The 23,406-nt window shown below is 47.4% G+C and overlaps 1 protein-coding gene across 4 annotated transcripts in view; it reads left to right on the forward strand.

The window, feature by feature from the left end:
• Positions 1-2,888: 2,888 nt before the first annotated feature.
• Positions 2,889-23,406, forward strand: part of LOC143767351 (uncharacterized) — a 145,049-nt gene continuing 124,531 nt past the window's right edge. For 2 of the 4 annotated variants that reach the window (XM_077255602.1, XM_077255603.1), the window contains exon 1: positions 2,889-2,942. In XM_077255602.1, the coding sequence (XP_077111717.1) occupies positions 2,916-2,942 (27 nt within the window). In that variant the 5' untranslated portion in view covers positions 2,889-2,915. Of the gene's footprint in view, positions 3,008-23,406 lie in introns of all 4 variants that reach the window. The other 2 variants (XM_077255605.1, XM_077255606.1) reach the window with 1 other exon arrangement.

Here is a 23,406-nt window from a genome sequence, read left to right on the forward strand (position 1 = left end):
TCAAAATTCATTATTTGTTCTCCCCCTAGATCAATGTTCCCCAACTCCGGTCCTCAAGAGCCACCAACAGGTCATGTTTTCAGGATTACCTTAGTATTGCACAGGTGATTGAATTATTGCCTGTGCAGGTGATGCAATTATCACCTGTGCAATACTAAGGAAATCCTGAAAACATGACCTGTTGGTGGCTCTTGAGGACCGGAGTTGGGGAACACTGCCCTAGATCATCATTTGCTCTCCCCAGCCCCCACCTTCAATTCATCATTTGCTCTCCAAACCCCTTACCTTCAATTTAATTGCTGTGCCCCATCACTCTCACTGAATTCATAATTTGCAGTCCCCCGTCCTCTCCCCCACTTCATAATTTGCAGTCCCCACACTTTAATTTGATGTCCCCTTACTTCATTCATTGCAGTCCACTATCACTCCCTCACTTCATCCCCCTTCCATTTCATCATGTGCAGTACCTCCTCAGACACTTCATCATGTGCAGTCCACTTCCCCCCCACTTTATCATGTGCAGTCCCCCTTACTAACCAACTTTATCATGTGCAGTCCCTCTTACCCCCACTTCATCATGTGCAGTCCCCCTTACACCCCATTTTCTTGTGCAGCCCCACTCTCCTTTATTATGTGCAGTACTTCTTACCACTCAGTCATCATGTGCAGTGCCCCTTCCCCCCACATCATGTGCAGTCCCCCTTTCCCCAATTCATGTGCAGTCCTCCTTTCTCCCACTTCATGTGCTGTCCCCCTTACCCCCCACTTCATCATGTGCAGTCCCCCTTACCCCCACTTCATCATGTGCTGTCCCCCTTACACCCCACTTCATCATGGGGAACCCCACTCCCCCACTTCATCATGTGCAGCCCCACTCCCCCCCACTTCATCATGTGCAATCCCCCTTACTCCCCCCCACTTCATCATGTGCAGTCCCTCTTACCCCCCACTTCATGTGCAGCCCCACTCCCCTTCATCATGTACAACCCAACTCCCTCCACTCCATCATGTGCAGCCCCATTCCCCCTTCATCATGTACAACCCAACACCATCCACTTCATCATGTGCAGCCCCCACCTCATCATGTGCAGCCCCACTACCCGCACTTCATCATGTGCAGCCCCACTCCATCATGTGCAGTCTCCTTTATCCCCCAAACCAAACTCCATCATGTGCAGTCCCCCTTCACCCCCACTTCATCACTTGCAGTTACCCTCGCCCATTGAATTAATTTTATAAAGAAAACAAGAAAGTTTTCCATACTTACCTCACAGTCGCTACCCAGAAGCGCCTCTCTGCTTCCAGCGTCCGGTACATGTCGGCGCATGCACGATGAAGTCATCGCCCACGCCCGACACCTGACCCGGAAGGACTCTCTGTACATGGAGGGAGTGGGAGCTGCGCAGCCGTCAATGTTAGATGGCCAGGCACAGCTCCTGACCCCAGCGTGATAGGACTGTGAGGTGGGCGGCTGTGTCTGTTGCCGGCTGCGTCACAGACTGTACAGCAGACACGGCCGCGCACAATTTGCTGTGCTGCCACCCTGTACAGCTGCTGGGGTAGCGACCCAGGGGGTATTTGCCTCTCTGCTACCCGGCCCAGCCCGCCCCTGCAAAATTGTCACTACATCTGTATATAAATTCCCAAAGGGTTATAATTTTCAAAATGTGGTCACTTGAGGGGGAATTCTGCATTTCTAGCACTTAGGGGCTCTTCATATGGAATCTGCAAACTTCTAGAAAAATATACACTCCAAGAGGCAAATAGTGCTCCGTCCCTCCCAATTCTCTCCTTATGGCTAAGCAGTACTGTACATCCACATATGGGGTATTTCTACATTCAGCACATATTTTGGGACACATTTTGGTGCCATTTTACCCATTTCCCAAGTATGAAAATGTAAAACTTGGGCTACCACACAAAATACTGCGGGTAAAAATGTAAAAAAAAATTTTCTTCACTGCCCAGTGGTATAAAAGTCTGTGACACACCTGTGGTGTCAATATAATCACTGCAGCCCTAGATGAATTCATTAAGAAGTTTTGTTTGTAAAATGGGGTCACTAATGGGGGGTTCTGCTTTTCTGGCACCTCAGGGGCTCTGCCAATGTGACATGGCACCCTCAAGCAAGTGCAGCAAAATCTGCACTGTAATATGGCACTACTTCCCTTCTTAGCTTTTCACTGTGCTTCAAAAGTAGCTTTCGACAACATATGGGGTATCAGTAAACTCAGAGGAAATTGTGGGGTTAATTTTCTCCTGTTATCCTTGTGAAAATACAAAATTTGGAGCTAAAAAATGTCTTTGTGGAAAAAATGTGATTTTTTTTATTTTCACGACTCTACGTTATAAAATTCTGTGAAGCATCTGTGAGCTCAAAGTGCTCAATACACATCTAGGTAAGATCCCAAAGGGGTCTAGTTTCCAAAATGGTGTCACACAGTTTCAACTGTTTAGGCATATCAGGGGCTCTCCAAACATGACATGGCGTTCGCTAATTATGCCAGCAAATTTTACATTCAAAAAGTCAAATGGCGTTTCTTCCCTTCCGAGCTCTGCTGTGCACCCAAATAGTAGATTTCCCCCACATATGGGATATCAGCGTGCTCAGGAGAAATTGCACAACAAATTCTATGGTCAATTTTTTCTTGTTACCCATGCAAAAGTAAAAAAATAGGTCTAAAGGAAAATTTTTGTGAAAGGAAGTAAAATGTTTATTTCTTCTCGAATGTGGTTTTGAGTACTTTGAGGGGTGCAGTTTTTCTCACGTAGCTTCATGCCATATTCATGCACAACTCCATTCACATCATAACCACATGGCATCTGATCATGTGACCACTGACTCTTCCCCTCCATGAGACTAATCACATGACTGTGTCATCATCACAGTTCCTGTGCGCACAGAACAGCCATATATGTGGTGTGCGGCTCTGCAGGTGGAGGTAGGTGCTGGAGATTCCCCATTACTGGATTCAGGGGACATTAACCCCCTCAGTGCTGATACAAAGTAGGTGTATCTGTGTTGCTCCATTTGTACATGTGCAGCTCTGCTTTGTGGTCACACCGTGCATGCGCGGCTATTCATCATACATGCACAGCTCTCTGTACACATGCTGTACATGTGTAGCTCCTCTCCAAACATACGCCATGTACACCCGGCTCCACTCCATGCACATGGCCTCTGCTCTTTACATAGGCCGTAGACACACGCGGCTCCACTCAGTGCACATCATACACATGTTGCTCCCTTCGGTGCATGTGGTACACACACGTTTTCTGCAGGTGTCCACACCACACCGCCCAATAACATTAATATTCTCGGATTATTGCAGTTTTTTTTTCATGCCTTTTCCCCGTACTTGATGCATTTTTGGTGAAGATTTGAAGCCGCTTTTTTAATAACATAGAAAAGCTTTGATTCTGCAGTGAGAAACGCAGCTGTGGTTTTTAGAAGCCGATAGGAAAAAATCCCCAAAGTCGCACAGTTCAGCAGCGTCTTCAGGCTGCGTTCACACAATGACGTTTTGGTGAGTTTTTGATGTTACCTGTTGAGTAATTTAGGGGTTTTTTTTCCTTGTGTTTCTGGTATTTCATGTTTAAGCTAGAATGTTTCTTGATTCTTCCCATTCTGACTTTGTCAAAACTTTATTGATACAAACGTGTAAACCTGCGTTCTTGATGATTTTCTGCTGCGGAAAATGCACTAAAAACGCATGTCCGTCAAAGCAAATTGAAGATGATTTCATGATGCCGCCCCCCTGTGGGTCTGAAGACACAACTGAACTGTGCGGATGTGTTTTTTGTGTTTTTTTTTTTTTTCTCTATCATTTAGAGTCTATAGCTTGGAGAAAAAAAAAAGTATGTAAAAAAAAAAAAAAAAAAAATCAAAGTTCAGATTTAAAGCTTTTCTGTAGTATAAAAACACATTAAATGCTCTGCTTCAAATCTGCACCAAAAATGAATCAAATAAGGGGGAGAATGCAATTACTGGAGGAGACTGTTACTGCATAGTTTAATGTGGACATCTGTAGAAAACATGGAATAGACAGAAAAAACACAGCATTTACGCAACGTGTGAACACGAATTTACAGACGCCCCAAACAAGACCTCACATAGTGAAGCTTCTGTTAAAATATAAAGGTTTTTGCTGCTACAGCTAGGATTGAATGAACAAAAAATAAACCCTTAGGTCCCAACCGTCCCAGATACAGAGGGTCAGTCCTGGATTTGGTTCTAGGCCCTGCGTTCCCGCCGGTCACTGAATGTCCCTCACTGCTCCGCCCCCTCTGATATCTCTAGCCAGGGTAGAAAGAAATGGTTAATGTGTGTCGCTTGTAGGTAGGGGTAGGAGTGTGGTCAAAAAAATAGTCCAGTGTTTGTCGCTTTTTATGTTCTATGACAGTTTGGAATGGCTTAGGTAATACTCTTCACTATTGTATATGTGTGAGAAAGGAAGTGTGTAAAAGCAGTCGGGACCACCAAATGTAGGAAAGCGAGGAATCTACAGTACAAAATGGGGTCCGGAAGTATAGCCTGCGCACCAATTAGCCAGCGATTCAGACAAGAGTGTCAATGAAGTTCTTGGCTCACATCAATTTGAAGTCCTTTAAATGACGAATGTGCAAGCGCGCAACAGCGGGCGAGCAAAGCCACAAGTAATGCCTGTGTACATAATACTGTGTACATAATATCCAATCATGGCAAAGGAGGAACCAGCGTATGATGTCAGTCGAAGCCATGCACACCGTGTCTGCGCGCACAGTATATGCGCGTGACGTCGATTAAAATAAAACTTATAGGGCGTCTGTGTGAGGAAACCATATGTTGTACCTGCGTATATAATAGTCAATCATGGGAAAGAATGGCCCACATGACGTCAGTCAATGCCGTGAACACAGATCTAAGCGTAGGAGCGTGACGTGAAAGACCAACGACGCCGGTATTGGTGTCAGTAGAGATATAACCACTGAATCTACGCACAAACACATGCGCAGGTGCCCAACATCGAAACAAAAGCAAAAATACTACAACTACGCAAATGATGAGTAGTTATGGCAAGAATAGACAAATATGTGCCATTAATAAAAATTGTCTGTGCGCACTGACAAAGTAAAAAAAAAAAGCTTGTACAGCACAAATATGTGCAGTAGCCAAACCATGGTACATGGAGCCAATAGTGACTAACAGACTTATAGACAGAATAGTGCACTAGTGTGCCATAGGTGACCAAGGCCTTTTTTTATTTTTTATACCTGCGCAAACATATTTACTTTGTCAGTGTGCACAGACGTAATTTGACATCACATAATTGTTTGTTCTTGCCATAACTACTTATTATCTGCGTAGGTGTAGTATATTTTCTTTAGTTTGATGTCGCGCTCATGTGAGTGTGCGTAGATTCAGTTGTTCTATCTCTTTTGACACACAACTGATGAGACACTTGCATAATTTCACCGTGATTGGTCTTTCGCTCAGGCATATTATAAACTTTTGGTTTGCTTGGTGCTGCATGCCTGCGCATATATTTGTGTCCCTGGAGACGGTGTTCACGGCTTTGACTGACATCATGTGCTAGCCCATTCTTTGCTGTGACTGATTATTACGTATGCAGGCACAGCATATGGTTTCCTCATGCAGGTACCTTTTTATAAATTTTATTTTGTTCAACGTCACGTGCCTGCACATATACTGTATCAAAAGACGCTGTGTTTACTGCTTCGACTGACATCATATTCAATCACGGCAAAGGATGAACCAGCATATTATGTATGCAGGCGCAACTTGTTTTTCAATTTCCCTCTGTTGTGTGCTTGCACACTCGTCATTCACCTTGATGTGCGCATGCACCACAAACTTCACTGAAAATTGTGTCTGAATAGCCGGCTTATTGGTGGGCACAAGCAGTGGGTACTTCTCGATGTGTTTGGAACTGTCGATTACTGGTGATGGCCGAACACTAAAATGCTTGGGTGCTCGACCCAAGCAACGAGCCCAATGTAAGTCTATGGGAAACTCAAGCATTTTTAGCGTGGCCCCCCCGGTGGTCTTTAGGGGGACTAGAAATTGAGGAAATCAATGGTAACAGTGCTCAAATGACATAAGAAAAGCATGGGGAAGACCCCTGGAAGCATTTCTGACTCCCAGGTTACTGCTGTGAACAATGTTGTCAGAGTATTGCGCCACTTTTACAGACTCATGATAAAACATACAAAAACAAAGCCAAAATGGACTTTCCTGGGAAATATGTTAAGGAATATCCTTTCCAGGGTAATGACTTGTATATATGGCAAAATAAATAGCCTACAACAAAATGCTCCTCCACACCTTGCGCTATGTTCACACGTAGCTTTTTTATGCGTTTTTGAACTTTAGCATTGCTTTCAATGGAGATGGAAGCTTTTTGCAACCTGATGGCAGCCGCCATCTCTCGGTACTCGGTCCCCAGCCGCCACTATTTTTCCCGGTGTGCCATCCCTGCATTACATAAGCATATGTCTCACCACATTAGCTGTGCCCTCAACAATGCAGTTACTTTGAAAATCCAACTAACCACGGACACATGGACAAGTGCTTGTGGGCAGGGATGGTACAGCTCTCTGATGGCACACTGAGTTAACATAGTGGAAGCTGGGACTCAGTCGGACCTTGGGATAGAACCCGTCCTCCGGACACCAAGGATTGCGGGGCCTAGGTCAATCAGGGTTTCCCCCACAGTCTACAGCTTCTGCACCTTATCCGCCTCCTCCGCCTCCATCTCCGAAATGACCACATCAGTCACAAGCTGGAAGCACTGCACCTCTGCCAAGCGGCAACAGGCTGTGCTGAAGCTAATATGCTAGGTGACAAACTGCACAATGCTGAAGAGTTGTGGACAGCTATGAAAGAGCAGGCAGATTTGTGGCTGACACCGCTATACCTATAGCCAGGCATGGTCGTGTGTGACAATGGCTGGAACCTAGTGGCGACTCTGAGGCAAGGCGAGCTCACACACGTACCATGCCTGGCCCATGTGCTTAAACTTGTGGATCAACGGTTTCTCGAAACCTACCTGGAGCTTCCGGATCTGCTTGCCAAAGTATGCCACCTGTGTGCTTTATTTTAAAGTCAGCTACAGCTTCTGCCGCCCTTGCCGGGCTTCAGCAGCCCTTTGCAGCTTCCAGCTCACCGACTGGTGTGTGATATCCCCATGCATTGGAACTCTACACTGCAGATGTTGGGAAGGATTTATGAGCAGAAGAGGGCAGTTGTTGACTACCAGCATCAACAAGGCTGTCGGTATTCAGTTCAGACTCCACACATAAGACCTCAGGAGTGGACATGGATGTCAGACATATGTATCATCCTCCAAAACTTTGAGGACTCCACCAAGATGGTGAGTGGTGATGACACCATAATTAGCGTCATCATGCCGCTTCTCTGTTTGCTAAAATGCTCTCTGCTCAAAATAAACGAGAATGCATTGCAGGTGGAGCACGATGAGATGGAGTAAGGAACCATGCAGGCTCATTACACACAGCCCAGCCTCATCTCATCCCAATGTGGATTGGATGACAATGTGGAGGAGGAGGAAGAACAGAAGCTAGTTTCATGCACTATATACGGTAGTACCTGCACATCTGTCATACCGTCTGTTCAGCAAGGATGGCCTGAGGACAGGGACGAGGAGGAGAGCATGGTCAGTCGTCCTCTTGGTGAGGACATGGAAATCTTGGCTGTTAGCAGTCTGGCACGCATGGTTGTGTTTGATACTCTGCATTAACCGTGACTCTCGAGTTATCAAAATTTTGGGTGACAGTCAGTACTGGTTGGTGTCACTTCTAGACCCACACTACAAGGAGAACTTTCTATCTTTTATTCCAGAGGCAGACATGTCTACTAAAATGGAGCAGTACCAGAAGGCCCTTGTTGTGGAATTATTAAAAAAAAAAAAAAAAAAAAAATCCCATCTGAAAAAGCCGGCAGCAGAGGTCACAGTTCTTTGGACAACCATGGAGTACAGGCGAGAGAGACACAACTCCAATCCAGCAGAGGCAGGGGAACACTCTCAATGTTCTGGGAGAGTTTTCTCAGGCTCTCCCATCGCACAGACCCTGAAGCTTGGGGTACTCTCACAAGGAGTGCAAAGTTTGGGAAGATGCTGAGGGAATACCTTGCTGACCGTACTAACGTCCTCCACGATTCCTCTGTGCCTTATAATTATTGAGTGGCATGATCTGGCTCTCTACGCCTTGGAGATCCTGGCCTGTCTGCCACTAGTGTTTTGTCAGAGCTGGTTTTTAGTGCCGCTGGTGGAATTATAACTGATAAGCGCATCTGCCTGACAACTGAAAATGCTTACAGGCTGACTCTTATAAAAATGAACAAGGGCTGGTTTGTGCCAGACTTCTGTACACCACCGAATGATAGCAGCGTAACATAAACTCAAATCCAGTGTCTTTTTTTTTTGTGGGGGGGGGGGGGGAGGTCTATTCCCATGCACCTCTACACACCCACACGTGGCTGTATATGTATGAGAGGCTTCTGCTGGGCTGTGTGTGTATGTATACAGTGCCTACAAGTAGTATTCAACCCCCTGCAGATTTAGCAGGTTTAATAAGATGCAAATAAGTTAGAGCCTTCAAACTTCAAACAAGAGCAGGATTTATTAACAGATGCATAAATCTTACAAACCAAAAAGTTTTGTTGCTCAGTTAAATTTTTATAAATTTTAAACATAAAAGTGTGGGTCAATTATTATTCAACCCCTAGGTTTAATATTTTGTGGAATAACCTTTGTTTGCAATTACAGCTAATAATCGTCTTTTATAAGACCTGATCAGGCCGGCACAGGTCTCTGGAGTTATCTTGGCCCACTCCTCCATGCAGATCTTCTCCAAGTTATCTAGGTTCTTTGGGTGTCTCATGTGGACTTTAATCTTGAGCTCCTTCCACAAGTTTTCAATTGGGTTAAGGTCAGGAGACTGACTAGGCCACTGCAACACCTTGATTTTTTGCCTCTTGAACCAGGCCTTGGTTTTCTTGGCTGTGTGCTTTGGGTCGTTGTCTTGTTGGAAGATGAAATGACGACCCATCTTAAGATCCTTGATGGAGGAGCGGAGGTTCTTGGCCAAAATCTCCAGGTAGGCCGTGCTATCCATCTTCCCATGGATGCGGACCAGATGGCCAGGCCCCTTGGCTGAGAAACAGCCCCACAGCATGATGCTGCCACCACCATGCTTGACTGTAGGGATGGTATTCTTGGGGTCGTCTGCAGTGCCATCCAGTCTCCAAACGTCACGTGTGTGGTTGGCACCAAAGATCTCGATCTTGGTCTCATCAGACCAGAGAACCTTGAACCAGTCAGTCTCAGAGTCCTCCAAGTGATCATGAGCAAACCGTAGACGAGCCTTGACATGACGCTTTGAAAGTAAAGGTACCTTACGGGCTCGTCTGGAACGGAGACCATTGCGGTGGAGTATGTTACTTATGGTATTGACTGAAACCAATGTCCCCACTGCCATGAGATCTTCCCGGAGCTCCTTCCTTGTTGTCCTTGGGTTAGCCTTGACTCTTCGGACAAGCCTGGCCTCGGCATGGGAGGAAACTTTCAAAGGCTGTCCAGGCCGTGGAAGGCTAACAGTAGTTCCATAAGCCTTCCACTTCCGGATGATGCTCCCAACAGTGGAGACAGGTAGGCCTAACTCCTTGGAAAGGGTTTTGTACCCCTTGCCAGCCTTGTGACCCTCCACGATCTTGTCTCTGATGGCCTTGGAATGCTCCTTTGTCTTTCCCATGTTGACCATGTATGAGTGCTGTTCACAAGTTTGGGGAGGGTCTTAAATAGTCAGAAAAGGCTGGAAAAAGAGATAATTAATCCAAACATGTGAAGCTCTTTGTTCTTTGTGCCTGAACTACTTCTTAATACTTTAGGGGAACCAAACAGAATTCTGGTGGGTTGAGGGGTTGAATAATAAATGACCCTCTGAAAAGACTTTTCACAATTTAAAAAAAAAATAAACAAAGAAATAACATTCTTTTTTGCTGCAGTGCATTTCACACTTCCAGGCTGATCTACAGTCCAAATGTCACAATGCCAAGTTAATTCCAAATGTGTAAACCTGCTAAATCTGCAGGGGGTTGAATACTACTTGTAGGCACTGTATATATGTGTATATATGTGTATATATATGTATATGTGTGTGTATGTATATATATATATATATATATATATATATATATATATATATATATATATATATATATATATATATATATATATATATATATATATATATATTCAGACCAAAAGTTTGGACACATCATCTCATTCAAAGATGTTTCCGTATTTTCATGACTATGAAAATTGTAAATTCACACTGAAGCCATCAGAACTATGAATTAACACATGGGGAATTATATACTTAACAAAAAAGTGTGATACAGCTGAAAATATGTCTTATATTCTAGGTTCTTCAAAGTAGCCACCTTTTGCTTTGATTACTGCTTTGCACACTCTTGGCATTCTCTTGATGAGCTTCAAGAGGTAGTCTCCGGGAATGGTTTTCACTTCACAGGTTTGCCCTGTCAGGTTTAATAAGTGTGATTTCTTGCCTTATAAATGGGGTTGGGACCATCAGTTGTGTTGTGCAGAAGTCTGGTGGATACACAGCTGATAGTCCTACTGAATAGACTGTTAAAATTTGTATTATGGCAAGAAAAAAGCAGCTAAGTAAAGAAAAACGAGTGGCCATCATTACTTTAAGAAATGAAGGTCAATCAGTCCGAAAAATTGGGAAAACTTTGAAAGTGTCCCCAAGTGCAGTTGCAAAAACCATCAAGCGCTACAAAGAAACTGCTCACATGGGGACCACCCCAGGAAAGGAAGACCAAGAGTCACCTCTGCTTCTGAGGATAAGTTTATCCAAGTCACCAGCCTCAGAAATCGCAGGTTAACAGCAGCTCATATTAGAGACCAGGTCAATGCCACACAGAGTTCTAGCAGCAGACACATCTCTACAACAACTGTTAAGAGGAGACTTTGTGCAGCAGGCCTTCATGGTAAAATAGCTGCTAGGAAACAACTGCTAAGGACAGGCAACAAGCAGAAGAGACTTGATTGGGCTAAAGAACACAAGGAATGGACATTAGACCAGTGGAAATCTGTGCTTTGGTCTGATGAGTCCATATTTGAGATCTTTGGTTCCAACCACCGTGTCTTTGTGCGATGCAGAAAAGGTGAACGGATGGACTCTACATGCCTGGTTCCCACCGTGAAGCATGGAGGAGGAGGTGTGATGGTGTGGGGGTGCTTTGCTGGTGACACTGTTGGGGATTTATTCAAAATTGAAGGCATACTGAACCAGCATGGCTACCACAGCATCTTTCAGCGGTATGCTATTCCATCCGGTTTGCGTTTAGTTGGCCCATTTATTTTTCAACAGGACAATGACCCCAAACACACCTCCAGGCTGTGTAAGGGCTATTTGAATGAGTGATTGGGTGCTACGCCATCCACAGTCACCAGACCTGAATCCAATGGAGATGGTTTGGGGTGAGCTGGAACGCAGAGTTAAGGCAAAAGGGCCAACAAGTGCTAAGCATCTCTGGGAACTCCTTCAAGACTGTTGGAAGTCCATTTTCGGTGACTACCTCTTGAAGCTCATCAAGAGAGTGCCAAGAGTGTGCAAAGCAGTAATCAAAGCAAAAGGTGGCTACTTTTAAGAACCTAGAATGTACGACATATTTTCAGTTGTTTCACACTTTTTTGATAAGCGTATAATTCCACATGTGGCAATTCATAGTTTTGATGCCATCAGTGTGAATGTACAATTTTCATAGTCATGAAAATACAGAAAAATCTTTGAATGAGGTGTGTCCAAACTTTTGGTCTGTACTGTGTGTATATATATATATATATATATATATATATATATATATATATATATATATATATATAATTTATTTTATTATAGAGATGCTGCTGGGCTGCATATATCAGAGGCTGTTGCTGTGCTGGCTGTATGTAGAATAGAGGCTGAGGGGCTGTATAAAGTGTATACACAGCACTGTACTGTAAACAGGTCCACACTATATACATACAGTATACACAGACACACTGTGATGCAGGATATAGTGTGGACCTGTATGTACAGTATGGTACTGTGTAGGACAGGAGCTGCAAGAAAGATACAGATAGACACAGACACACACACAGACAGAGATTATACTCACCCACCGCGACACTGTGAAGACTGAACCACTTCACCTCTGGATCTTCAGTGACTGAAGATCCAGAGTGAAGTCCTGCCACGCTCCGCGGTGGAGAAGCCTCTTCTCGCACCGACATCGTGGCTCTGCCTCCTTCCTCAAAGGTAGCTGAAGAAACTCTCATCTGATCTAATCCGAGGGAGCGATCATATAGCTGAATAGGTAGTGCCTAGAAGCTTCTGTTGGGATCGGAGAAAGCTACCACATGCCATAAGCTAAGTGCAGCGCCCCAGAGTCCTGGTCTTTGCAGTACTGTGGCTCCGCCACTAAGGGGAGCTATGGTACGTCTGATGGCACTGAAGAAGTTCATCTGACCAGCTATCACAGACACCAATACATTTCACAGTCGGGCCTCCAGGGGGAGCTAAAGGTTCTATTCATTAGGCCACTCCTCACATACTGGTAAAACTGGGGGTCAGGCAGGAAGTTAGAACAGAAAGCTGACTGGGTTGGAACCAGGCAACACCTTGTGGCAGAGGGTGTTGTGGGAGAAGATTCGGTAGGGTCCCTGTCAGGGGTGGGATCCTGACAGAGGCCTGGCAACTTGAGAGAACGTAACGGGACCGTGCCTGCTCAGCATAGCGGCGGTGCCCAAGGAGGGATTGGAAGCGAGATAGATTGTGCTGAGTGAGAAACGAGATCAAAGCAAGAAGGAGAATACCAGTAGGAGTCGTGCTGTGAGACCGAGGCAACATCCTATTGAGGCGCACAACCGGCGGCCGGAACGCCGAGGAAGTATTCATACATCTAGCTTCAAGCAATACTTCAAACCAACGGCAGGACAGTCAGTCATAGGCGGGCTGTCTCACCTAAATCACCTACGAAGACATAGGGGGCAACTTGTGGAGAGGGGCGACTCTAGGGTCCCGGAAGAGCTCCGAGCCTACCCTTCATACGGGTGCCGTCCTAACCGTAACATCAGGGAGGGACGGAAGATTAGCAGATCATCATCTAATCGAGTTGTGAGGGAACTTAAGAAACAGACACAACAGTTGTGGGGACTTTCTGTAAGCACAGCAGGGAAGGACCGCAACACATAGCGCTAGCAGGAAGGCACAGATTTCCACCTGCAAGGAGAACTCTGGAGGTGTCATTGGACCGGCCGGACTTGCGCAGCCTGGTTAACCGTATTCCGGATTGAGGACCCAGAGATCTTCAGTAAAGAGACTGCAACCTGGTGTCCTTGATATTTACTGCACCGCACCACCACCACCATCAACATCTATCATTCACTGTACGCCCCTCAGCAGGGTCACGGACCGGGCCTAGCCACCGTGACAACCCCAGAGCAGAGACTCAGAGGCCCGGTACCGGGTACCCCTCAGCCCTGTGGCAGTGGGGGGCGTTACATAAGCATTAGGTACAGGGAGGGTACTAAGGAAATCTAGCTAGACTAGCCAGGTCAGTGGATGCTGATGCAGGTCAGGTGCCATGACTCTGCCACTCTGCGCCGGCCACTGAGATGTAGGACCGTAGTCAGGTCACTATACTTTCAATAGTTTCTCTTTTGTTAAATGTCCCTTATCATTAGAAATGGTTCACTGCAAAGAGACATGTATTTTACATGTTTTGAGATATTTATCCCTTATTTTGGTGGGAGGCCCCCACTTGGTGGGTGGCCCAGGGCCCGGGCCCCTTGGGCCCACCTAAATCCAGGCCTGCGGTGGTGTAGTCCCTTACTGCCTATGTCTTCACATAAGGGTTTCACAGATGTGATGTTTCGCTCTCTCTGTCCCCCATATAGAATAGGACAAAACCCGTATGACTGGTGACTTGAGCCTGTTTATAGGGTCTCTTGGATAACCCGGCTCTGTAGGTGTCACCGTGCCTCCTGGGAGTAGGTGCGGACAGGTAACCTGCAATTAGCTGTCCTGCCGGTCTCTGAAATAAGGCGTAGAGGTCCTTAGTCCCTCGGTGTTCCGGCTACCGGGATGTTGCGCCTCAGAAGGAGACAGCTTGAGCGGGGCTGGTCCCCATCTGGTATCCTCTCCTTTGCTTTGCTTTCCTTCACGCTCGCTGCAAAACAATTCTGCCTTTCAATGTCTCTTTCTGGGAGCTGCAGCTCTGAGGGCATGCACAGCTCCTGTTTAACCTTCCATCCTCCTCAGACTCTGGTCTGGAACTGACTGAGCTGAGCCTAGCCATCAACTGACTTCTGTCTGGATCTGACTAACTTTCCCTACACACTACCAGTTATACATATGTATGGGGAGTGACCTAATAAATAGGAGCAGAAGCTCCCCCTGGTGGTCTGGAGTGTGAAATGTGTTGCATGTTTGTGATATCTGGATGTAGTTATCTTTCTTTGCCTCCAAACGTAGTATCACTCTCCCCTACAGGAAAGCAATACCACTGCGACGACCAGGACCCTGGGGTGCCGCACAGACCCCTGGGGGCGATAGAAAATGCTTGAGTTTTCCATAGACTTACATTGGGCTCATTGCTCAAATCAAGCCTCCGAGCATTTCATTAATAATACCCTTGAAGGCTGGTTTTGGTTATTTTGAAGTGGGAAACATGTCATTCAATTTCGGCTCAAAATGGCAGCCAGAAACATGGATTCTAAGATGGCGATGGCTCCTGTGAAGAGAAGGACCACCTATAATGGGAGTGGATGGTGTTGGAGAGTGAAAAAATATGTTCAGCCCACTGGGGTGTCGGCCTAAAGCAAGATTTGCTATGCAGTAAGGATCCGAACTGGAGTGAGAGGTGCACACCTGAGGAGGGAGCAGTGCTGTGTGAGGTGCAGCCTATGGGGTGAAAGATGGCAAAGGTAGAGGTGCGGCCAAAGGCAGAGTCACTGGGAGTCAGAAGTGATGCAGTAAGTGCATCGGAAGTATGGCCCCTGAAAGGCCAGGGCAAATGTGAAAAAACACTGTGCAGAAGCCAGCGATATTCTGCTATAAGGAGAAGAGCGGTGAGCATCAGCGTAAGCATGAAAGTGAGAGAACAGGCGTCATCGTGGCTTTCAGTGGGACAGCTGAGTGAATCCTAGCCAGTACTCAATCAGTGCTGGAAGATGTGATCCAGATTCGAGACTCCTGGTGTCGCTGCAGCAACGAAGGCTAAGAAGGCTCTTGGATGAGGCTGCAGAAAGAGCACGTGGGTGATATTTGTAGTCTGCGATTACCATGTCTACTACTAAGGTGACCAGAGTGGGCCAGAAGAGGCCTGGATGGAGGTGGAGAATGTGGACAAACAGTGCCGAAATGAATCCATAGGTGAACCGTGTCCCGAGACCAGTGAGGCTCAAGAGGGAAGAGTAAAGACCTGGGATGCCCATGAAGAGGAAAGCTGAGACCTGAGAGGCCCGTAAGGAGTGAGTGGCAATTCAAGAGGTCTGTGAGGGGGAACCTGATATCCAAGATGGACTGAAGGCAACCAATTCCTGGGAGGAGTGCCCCACCCTCTACAGGCACATTGGCAGTGATTAGGCAATGAGCTGGAGTTGCTGGCTTACATAAGGCCCCGAACCTGTGCCATCCATGGTCACCTGGTCCTCCAGTCCCTAGTTGTACTGTACAGGAGAGACAAAATGCCAGGCCTGTCTGGTACCTATTCCTACTGAGAGAGAAGGAATAGGGAGACTGCGCATATATATGAATTTTCTATAGCCCAAAATAAAGCCATTGAGGAGAGACAGAAGGCAGAGGAGCTGACACGAGAGTGACGTGAAGGGCCACATGCAGCAGAATTTGGGGAGTTGTGCTGTGATGACACGGTCATGAGTTTTGACATCCTCTGTGGTTTCGAATTCATCCAAAGACATTTTGTACCTCAGGCACACTGACTTAAAGAGAATATTTACCCCAAAGACTCCGCAACATGTATCCTGGGGAGGCCATGCGATTTATGAGGGTGGATGGGCCAAAAGCCTGGTATGCAGTGGGGGTGAAGTGCCTGTGCACAGCCAAGAACATGGACAAATCGAAAAAGGAGTGAGAAGAGGAAAAGGCCCGCAGAAGGGACAGGTGGCTTTGGGAAATAAATCAGTGGGTGGAGGAAGGGAGGCAGAGATACTGGCTGCGATCAGAAGCAGGGATGTAACAGGAATTTGCGTTCACCATAACTCGGAGTGAGTCGGTACAGCTACCCAGATTGGGCCACCAGAAGACAGACCTCAGACCGGTGTCGCCAACATGGTGCTGGGAAACCAACTGGAAGCATTATCTCGTCATCCAACAGACCACCTGTTCGCACTGGTCTGGGTTCGAATGGTCTCACTGGCCTCCATGCAATGTTGTACAGGAAGTTAGATCTCATGGATGAGCATGTATGTTGTTCTCCCTCAGCAGGCACAGTTTCACCTAGCCCATGGCCTCAGCCTCTGGGTGCGCCATCAGCAGCACATCCATTTCCCCATCTCATACTACACACATTGACTCCTATAACCTCTCTCCCTGAACTGCTTCCAGGGGACAGATTGTCCAACATCGTGTCACCGGGTCTTATATGTAACCCGATGACTCTATGCGGCTGCAAAATCACAGTAATGCCAGTAGCCAACATGGATATGGCATCACCGTGTATGGCGGGCAATCCCCCACATATTTGTTGGCCAACAGGTATGAAGCATGCAGGGTGCATTTTGAGTGTGGTGCTGGAACACCAGCGATACTCAATCAAATAACGAGTGTACCTTAGTACAGTCACTCATCACTAGTACCTGTATTTAAATGTTAATTTACGATACCAACTACGTCTCTTCATTACAGAGGTTCCTGTATGGTCTGATAATAACTTTCTCTCCTTACCATTAAGGACATACTGAAGATTGAATGCTCATGCCATTAATTGTATGTGGGGCTGACATGAAATTACAATTGATCACTGCACTGCGCTATGTAATGTATTCCTATATTGATGGTGGTTCTGGTGATGTATTCCTGTTCTGTTATTGGTTCTGATCTTGTTCGCATGTAACAATCCATAACTTGTCAGATGTTGTGATACATGGCTATGTTGATGGAAGTATTTTCATCTGACAAGTTACGGATATACGTCTGTATTTTTATGATCATTAATTATAAAATTCTTCACTGTAGTGTACCAAATCCTAACAGTTTGCAATATGCGCACTGTCAGGATTTGACTGATTGCCAATACCAGCTGTCATCATGTGACCACATGTGATTTTTCATACTTATGGTCTCGCGCCGACTAGCTGCTCTTTCTGATTTTATCAATGAAATCCATGTGCTGCAGTATTTTACTGAATATTGAGAGAATTAGTAATCCTAGCTCGTAGACTCGTGACTAAGTATCAAAATCATATATGAGTGGTCAAATGGCAATTTCTAAAACTGCTTAATCTGTATATTATTATTTATTTATGCAGCACCATTAATTCCATGGTGCTGTACATGAGACGGGGTTACGTGAAAATACAAATATCACTTACAGTAAACAAACTAACAATGACAGACTGATACAGAGGGGAGAGGACCCTGCCCTTGCGGGCTTACATTCTACAGGATTATGGGGAAGGAGACAGTAGGTCGGGGTTTGCAGGAGCTCCGATAGTGTTGAGGTGTCTGTGTGATCATTACAGTTCATAAGCTTCTTTGAAGAGATGGGTTTTCAGGTTCCTTTTGAAGGATCCAAATGTGGTGGATAACCGGATGTGTTGGGGCACAGAATTCCAGAGGATGGGGATATTTGGGAGAAGTCTTGCAGGCGATTGGGTGAGGAGCGAATCAGCGTGGAGAAGAGAAGGAGGTCTTGGGAGGACCGGAGATTACGTGAGGGAAGATATTGAGAGTTTAGTACGGAAATATACAGAGGAGAAAGTTTATGGATGGCTTTGTAGGTCAGTGTTAGTAGTTTAAACTGGATATGCTGGGAAATTGGGAGTCAGTGAAGGGATTTGCAAAGAGGGTAAGCAGGAGTGTAGCGAGGAGAGAGATTAATTAGTCCGGCAGCAGAGTTAAGGACGGACTGGAGGGGTGCCAGAGTGTTAGAAGGTGGCCTACAAAGGAGGATGTTGCAATAGTCGAGGCGAGAGATGATTAGGGCATGCACAAGCATTTTGGTAGAGTGAGGGTTGAGGAAAGGACGGATTCTGGAAATATTTTTGAACTGGAGGCGACAGGAGGTGGCAAGAGCTTGGATGTGTGGTTTACAGGACAGGGCAGAGTCCAGGGTTACTCCGAGGCAGCGGATTACCTGGACGGGGGAAAGTGTGAATTCATTTATTGTAATAGATAGATCAGGTAGAGAAGATGTGCGAGATGAAGGAAAGATAATTAGTTCTGTTTTGACTACACTGAGTTTGAGGAAGAAAGAGGAGGAGAAGGAGGATATGGTTGATGGACACTCTGGGATTCTGGACAGCAGAGAGGTGACATCTGGGCCAGAGAGGTAGATCTGAGTGTCATTGGCATATAGATGGTACTGGAAGCCATAGGGCTTTGAGTTGTCCCAGGCCAAGGGTATAGATTGAGAAGAGAAGAGGTCCTAGGACAGAGCCTTGAGGGATACCAACAGAGAGGGGGCGAGGAGAAGAGGTAGTATGGGAGTAGGAAAAGCTAAATGTGCGGTTGGTAAGGTATGAGGAGATCCAGGATAGGGCGAGGTCTTTGACACCAAAGGAAGAGAGGATCTGTAGTAGGAGGCAGTGGTCAACTGTGTCGAGGTCAGAGGACAGGTCTAGAAGGAGTAGTATAGAGAATTGTCTATTAGCTTTGGCTGTAAGTAAGTCATTTGTGCGTTTGGTCAGGGCAGTCTCAGTGGAATGGTGGGGACGGAAGCCAGATTGTAGGCTGTGGAAGATAGTTAGATGCAAGATGAGAGGAAATTTCACTGTGGACATGTTGCTCAAGTAGTTTGGAAGCAAATAGGAGCAAATATATGGCGCGGTAGCTGGACATAGCGCTCGGGTCAAGGGAAGGCTTTTTGAGAATAGGTGTGATTGTGGCATGTTTGAAAGCAGAGGGGAAGTTAGTGATAGATTGAAGTGATGGGTTAGGGATAGGATTAGTGTGGAGCGCCCCCACACCGCCGCAGGGCCGAGGGGTACCCGGAGCCGGGCCTCTGGGTCTCTGCACTGGGGTTGTCACGGTGGCTAGACCCGGTCCGTGGCCCTGTCTGTCAGTGGGGGACGTCCGGTGCAATAAGTGGTGTTGTGAGGTGCAGGTCGCGGTAAATAACAAGGACACCAGGTTGCAGTCTCTTTACCTCTTTACTGAAGGTTTTTTTTTGAGACCTCAGTCCAGAGCGCTGTTAACTGGGTTGTCAGAGACCGGCCGGTCCAAAGGCACATCAGGAGTTCTCTTTACAGGTGGGAATCAGTGTCTACCTGCTAGCGCTGGGTGTTGTAGTTCTTCCCTGCTGAGCTCCCGGGATAGTCCTCACAACTGTTTCTGTCTGTCCCTATTGTCCGTTCTCTTCGTCCTCCAGGTGATATGGTAGGACGCACCCGTATGACGGGGTAGGCCTGGAGTTCTTCCGGGACCCTAGAGTCGCCCCTCTCCCACAGCTGCCTCCGTTGTCTGCTTAGGTGTTAAGTGAGACAGCCAACCTGTAATTAGCTGTCCGGCCGTGGTTTGCAGTGTACTTAAAGTCTCTTACTTGCTCGGCGTTCCGGCCACCGACTGTTTGCGCCTCAGAAGGATGTTGCCTCGGTCTAACAGCACGACTCCTTCTGGTCCCAATACTTCTTTACTGTATTCCCGTTGTGCGCTGGTTAGTTCTGTTCTGAAGAGTCTGCCAGGATCCCATCCCTGACAGGTCTTCTCACTAGCTCTTCCCAGCTACTTCTCCCTCTCTTCCTGTCCAACCCCCAGTTTTACCAGAGTTGTGAGGAGTGGCCTACTAGATAGGACCACCCCCCCTGGTGGCCGGAGTGTGAAGTGTGGTGTGAGTGTACCTGATCAGAGAAACTCCTTAGTGCAATCAGACGTACCATAGCTCCCCATAGTGGCGGAGCCACAGTACTGCAACAACCAGGACTCTGGGGTGCTGCACTCCCCCCCCCCCCCGGTTAAATCCAGTACTCCGGGACTGGGAAAACAAGAACAATAATACATGTTAACAGAAAACACACAAATTTTTGAAATAGCATAACAATTGAACATAACAATGCTTCCCTTTAAGGGAGGTGAGGATTCTTGAACGTTGCAAAAGTTAGGTCATGCACAGTTTATGACTCTCAGTTCAGTGGTTGAAACAGCGGGGACCCCGGGTAAACAAAGGGGTCCCCCCTTATGAAAGTTTTTGAGCAATTCACCGTCCATTACTCTATTGTCCATTTAAAACCTGTAACAAAAATACACACAAACATTCTTAACTAAAGAGCAGCCCTTATTAATACCTCCAAGGTTTGTAGCGGAGGGGAGTTTGGTTTTGAGTGCTGCGTGTGGACCTTCGCAGCACAGGGGTTGCTATTGGCCTAACAGGGCCCGCTATGCTTGCTACCGCTGGTGTAGTGCACCGTCTTCTAGCTACACTTCTAGTGAGTCGGGGTAGCACTGGCAGGTTAGGGCTCTCAGAGCTGCTGCTACCAACAGTGGGTACAGCAGATTCACTGATAGCAGAGGGAGGATTTGCCGGTTCAACGGTTGGCATGGTTTCATCAGGTAAGGCTTGTTGAGGTAGCGGGGCCGGCTGATCTGATACCACCATTGTTTCTGGTGGGTCCGGCTGTTGGAACATTAGAACAGGCACCGCGATGGCTTGGTTTATCTGAGTCCAGGATTGGGGAAAGTCACCAAGGACGGTATGGAACATTTTCTCCTTTTCCACCGGCGGGGAGATTTCTGGGGCCGTGCCCCTCTCTTTCAACTTATCGGGGCAGACCTTAAGGTGATCCCTGGATACCGCTGTCGAGGTCTCCCCTCTGTCCTTGCTGATGAGACAGACCTTTGTGTTGTCGAAGTCGGATGGCAGGATGGTATACGGTTCCGCTTCCCATTGGTCATCGAGCTTATGTAATCTCCTCTTTCGTTTAAGTACCTGCTCACCAGGTGACAGGGGAATCGCAGGAGCGTGTTGATTGTAGTCCTTTTCTTGTTTCTGCCTAGCCTGGGCGAGACTTCTCTCTACACACTCCTGTACTTCGCGGTATCTTTGCTGCCTTTCTGTATCCCAATCTGCCTCCGGCGAGGTATCTTCGGGTACTAGGACCCCCATGTCCAGGTCAACGGGTAACCGACTAGACCTTCCTCGCATCAGGTACGCTGGAGTACAGTTGGTGGAACTTACTGGGATGTGGTTGTACATATCCACCAGGTCAGGCAACTTTGTCGGCCACAGGTTCCGTTCCTCCACAGGCAAGGTCTTCAATAAATCGATCACTACCTGGTTCATCTTCTCGCACATCCCGTTGGTTTGAGGGTGGTACGGGGTGGTTCTGATCTTCTTACACCCGTACAGCTGGCAGAATTCTTGGAACACTTCTGCTTCAAAGGCAGGTCCCTGGTCGGTCAGTACCTTCTCTGGGTAGCCATGGGGTCTACAAAAGTGCTGCTGGAAGGCCCTGGCGGCAGTCCTGGCCGTTAGGTCTTTAACAGGCACAACCACCAAAAACCTGGAGTAGTGGTCCACGATGGTAAGGGCGTAGATATAGCCCGACCAGCTAGGTGTCAGCTTCACATGATCCAGCGCGACCAGTTCAAGCGGCCGTTTGGTGATGATAGGCCGCAGGGGAGCCCGTTGACTGTCACGGTCCTTTCTGCGCAGACTACATGGACCACACTCCCGACACCACTTCTCAATGGTTCTCTTCATGCCAATCCAATAGAACCTCCCTCGGAGTAGCTTCTCCAGCTTCTTCCATCCGAAGTGTCCGGCTCCATCATGGTAGGCTTCCAGAACCATGGGCGCATCTCGCCTTGGCACCACTATCTGCCACACCAATTCATGAGTACGTGGGTCGATGCTCCTCCTGCACAGCTTGCCATCATGGATAAACAGCTTGCTTCTCCCCTTCCACAGCTGTTGGGTTTCTTGTGGATCATCTGGGCCAGGGTGCAACCCAGCCTGCGTCAAGAGCTCCTTCACCTGACGGACCGCGGGGTCACTATCCTGGGTTTCTGCCCATCCGTGGTGGGGCAGGGGATTCAGCGTGGCATCCGGTTGGTTCTTGTGCCTGTTCTTCACATGGTGAGAGTGCTGAGTGGCTTTGGGGCGATGGAAGGCAGGCAGCTCCACCTCTTCAAGTGCCTCTGGGTCTTCTCCCACTTCTGGTAAATTGGGCATTCGGGACAGAGCATCGGCATTGGCATTCTGGTGTCCTGCCCGGTATTTGATGGTGAAATCATAGTTGGACAGCCGGGCCATCCACCGCTGTTCCAAAGCCCCGAGTTTGGCAGTACCCAGATGCGTTAGCGGATTGTTGTCCGTGAAGACGGTGAATTTGGCGGAGGCCAGGTAGTGCTTAAACCTCTCTGTCACTGCCCAGACAAGGGCAAGGAATTCCAGTTTGAAGGAACTGTAGTTGTCAGGGTTCCTTTCCGTGGGACGGAGTTTCCTGCTGGCGTAAGCGATCACTCTTTCCTTGCCTTTCTGGACTTGAGACAGCACGGCTCCTAGTCCCACATTACTGGCATCTGTGTACAGCACAAACGGTTGGTCGTATTCGGGGTAAGCCAGTACCTCTTCTCCCGTCAGTGCCGACTTCAAACAGGTGAAGGATTCCTCCAGCTCTTCGTTCCAATCAAAGGGGGTGTTCCTCCCCTTGGTCTTCTTTGGTTGGCCCACCAACAGGTTTTGCAAGGGTGCGGCCTTCTTGGTGAAGTCCTTAATGAACCTCCGGTAATAGCCTACCAGCCCGAGGAACTGCCGGACTTCGTGGAGGTCACTGGGCTTTGGCCAGTCCTTAATCACTGTGACCTTGTCGGGGTCTGGGGCCACTCCTTCAGCGCTCACCACATGGCCCAGGTACTGCACTTTAGGTTTCAGCAGATGACACTTGGACGGTTTCACCTTTAAGCCGAAGTTGGATAGGGCTTCAAACACCTCGGCCAGGTGCTTCAGGTGGTCTTCGTAGGTCTTAGAGAAGACAATGACATCATCCAAATATAGCAGCACGGTTTCAAAGTTCAGGTGTCCCAGGCAGCACTCCATCATCCTCTGGAACGTTCCGGGAGCATTGCACAATCCGAAGGGCATGTAGTTGAACTCACAGAGACCCATTGGCGTCGTGAAGGCCGTCTTCTCCT

The sequence above is a fragment of the Ranitomeya variabilis genome, chromosome 4 (assembly GCF_051348905.1).
Source record: "Ranitomeya variabilis isolate aRanVar5 chromosome 4, aRanVar5.hap1, whole genome shotgun sequence".
In the NCBI taxonomy this organism is placed as follows: Eukaryota; Metazoa; Chordata; class Amphibia; order Anura; family Dendrobatidae; genus Ranitomeya; species Ranitomeya variabilis.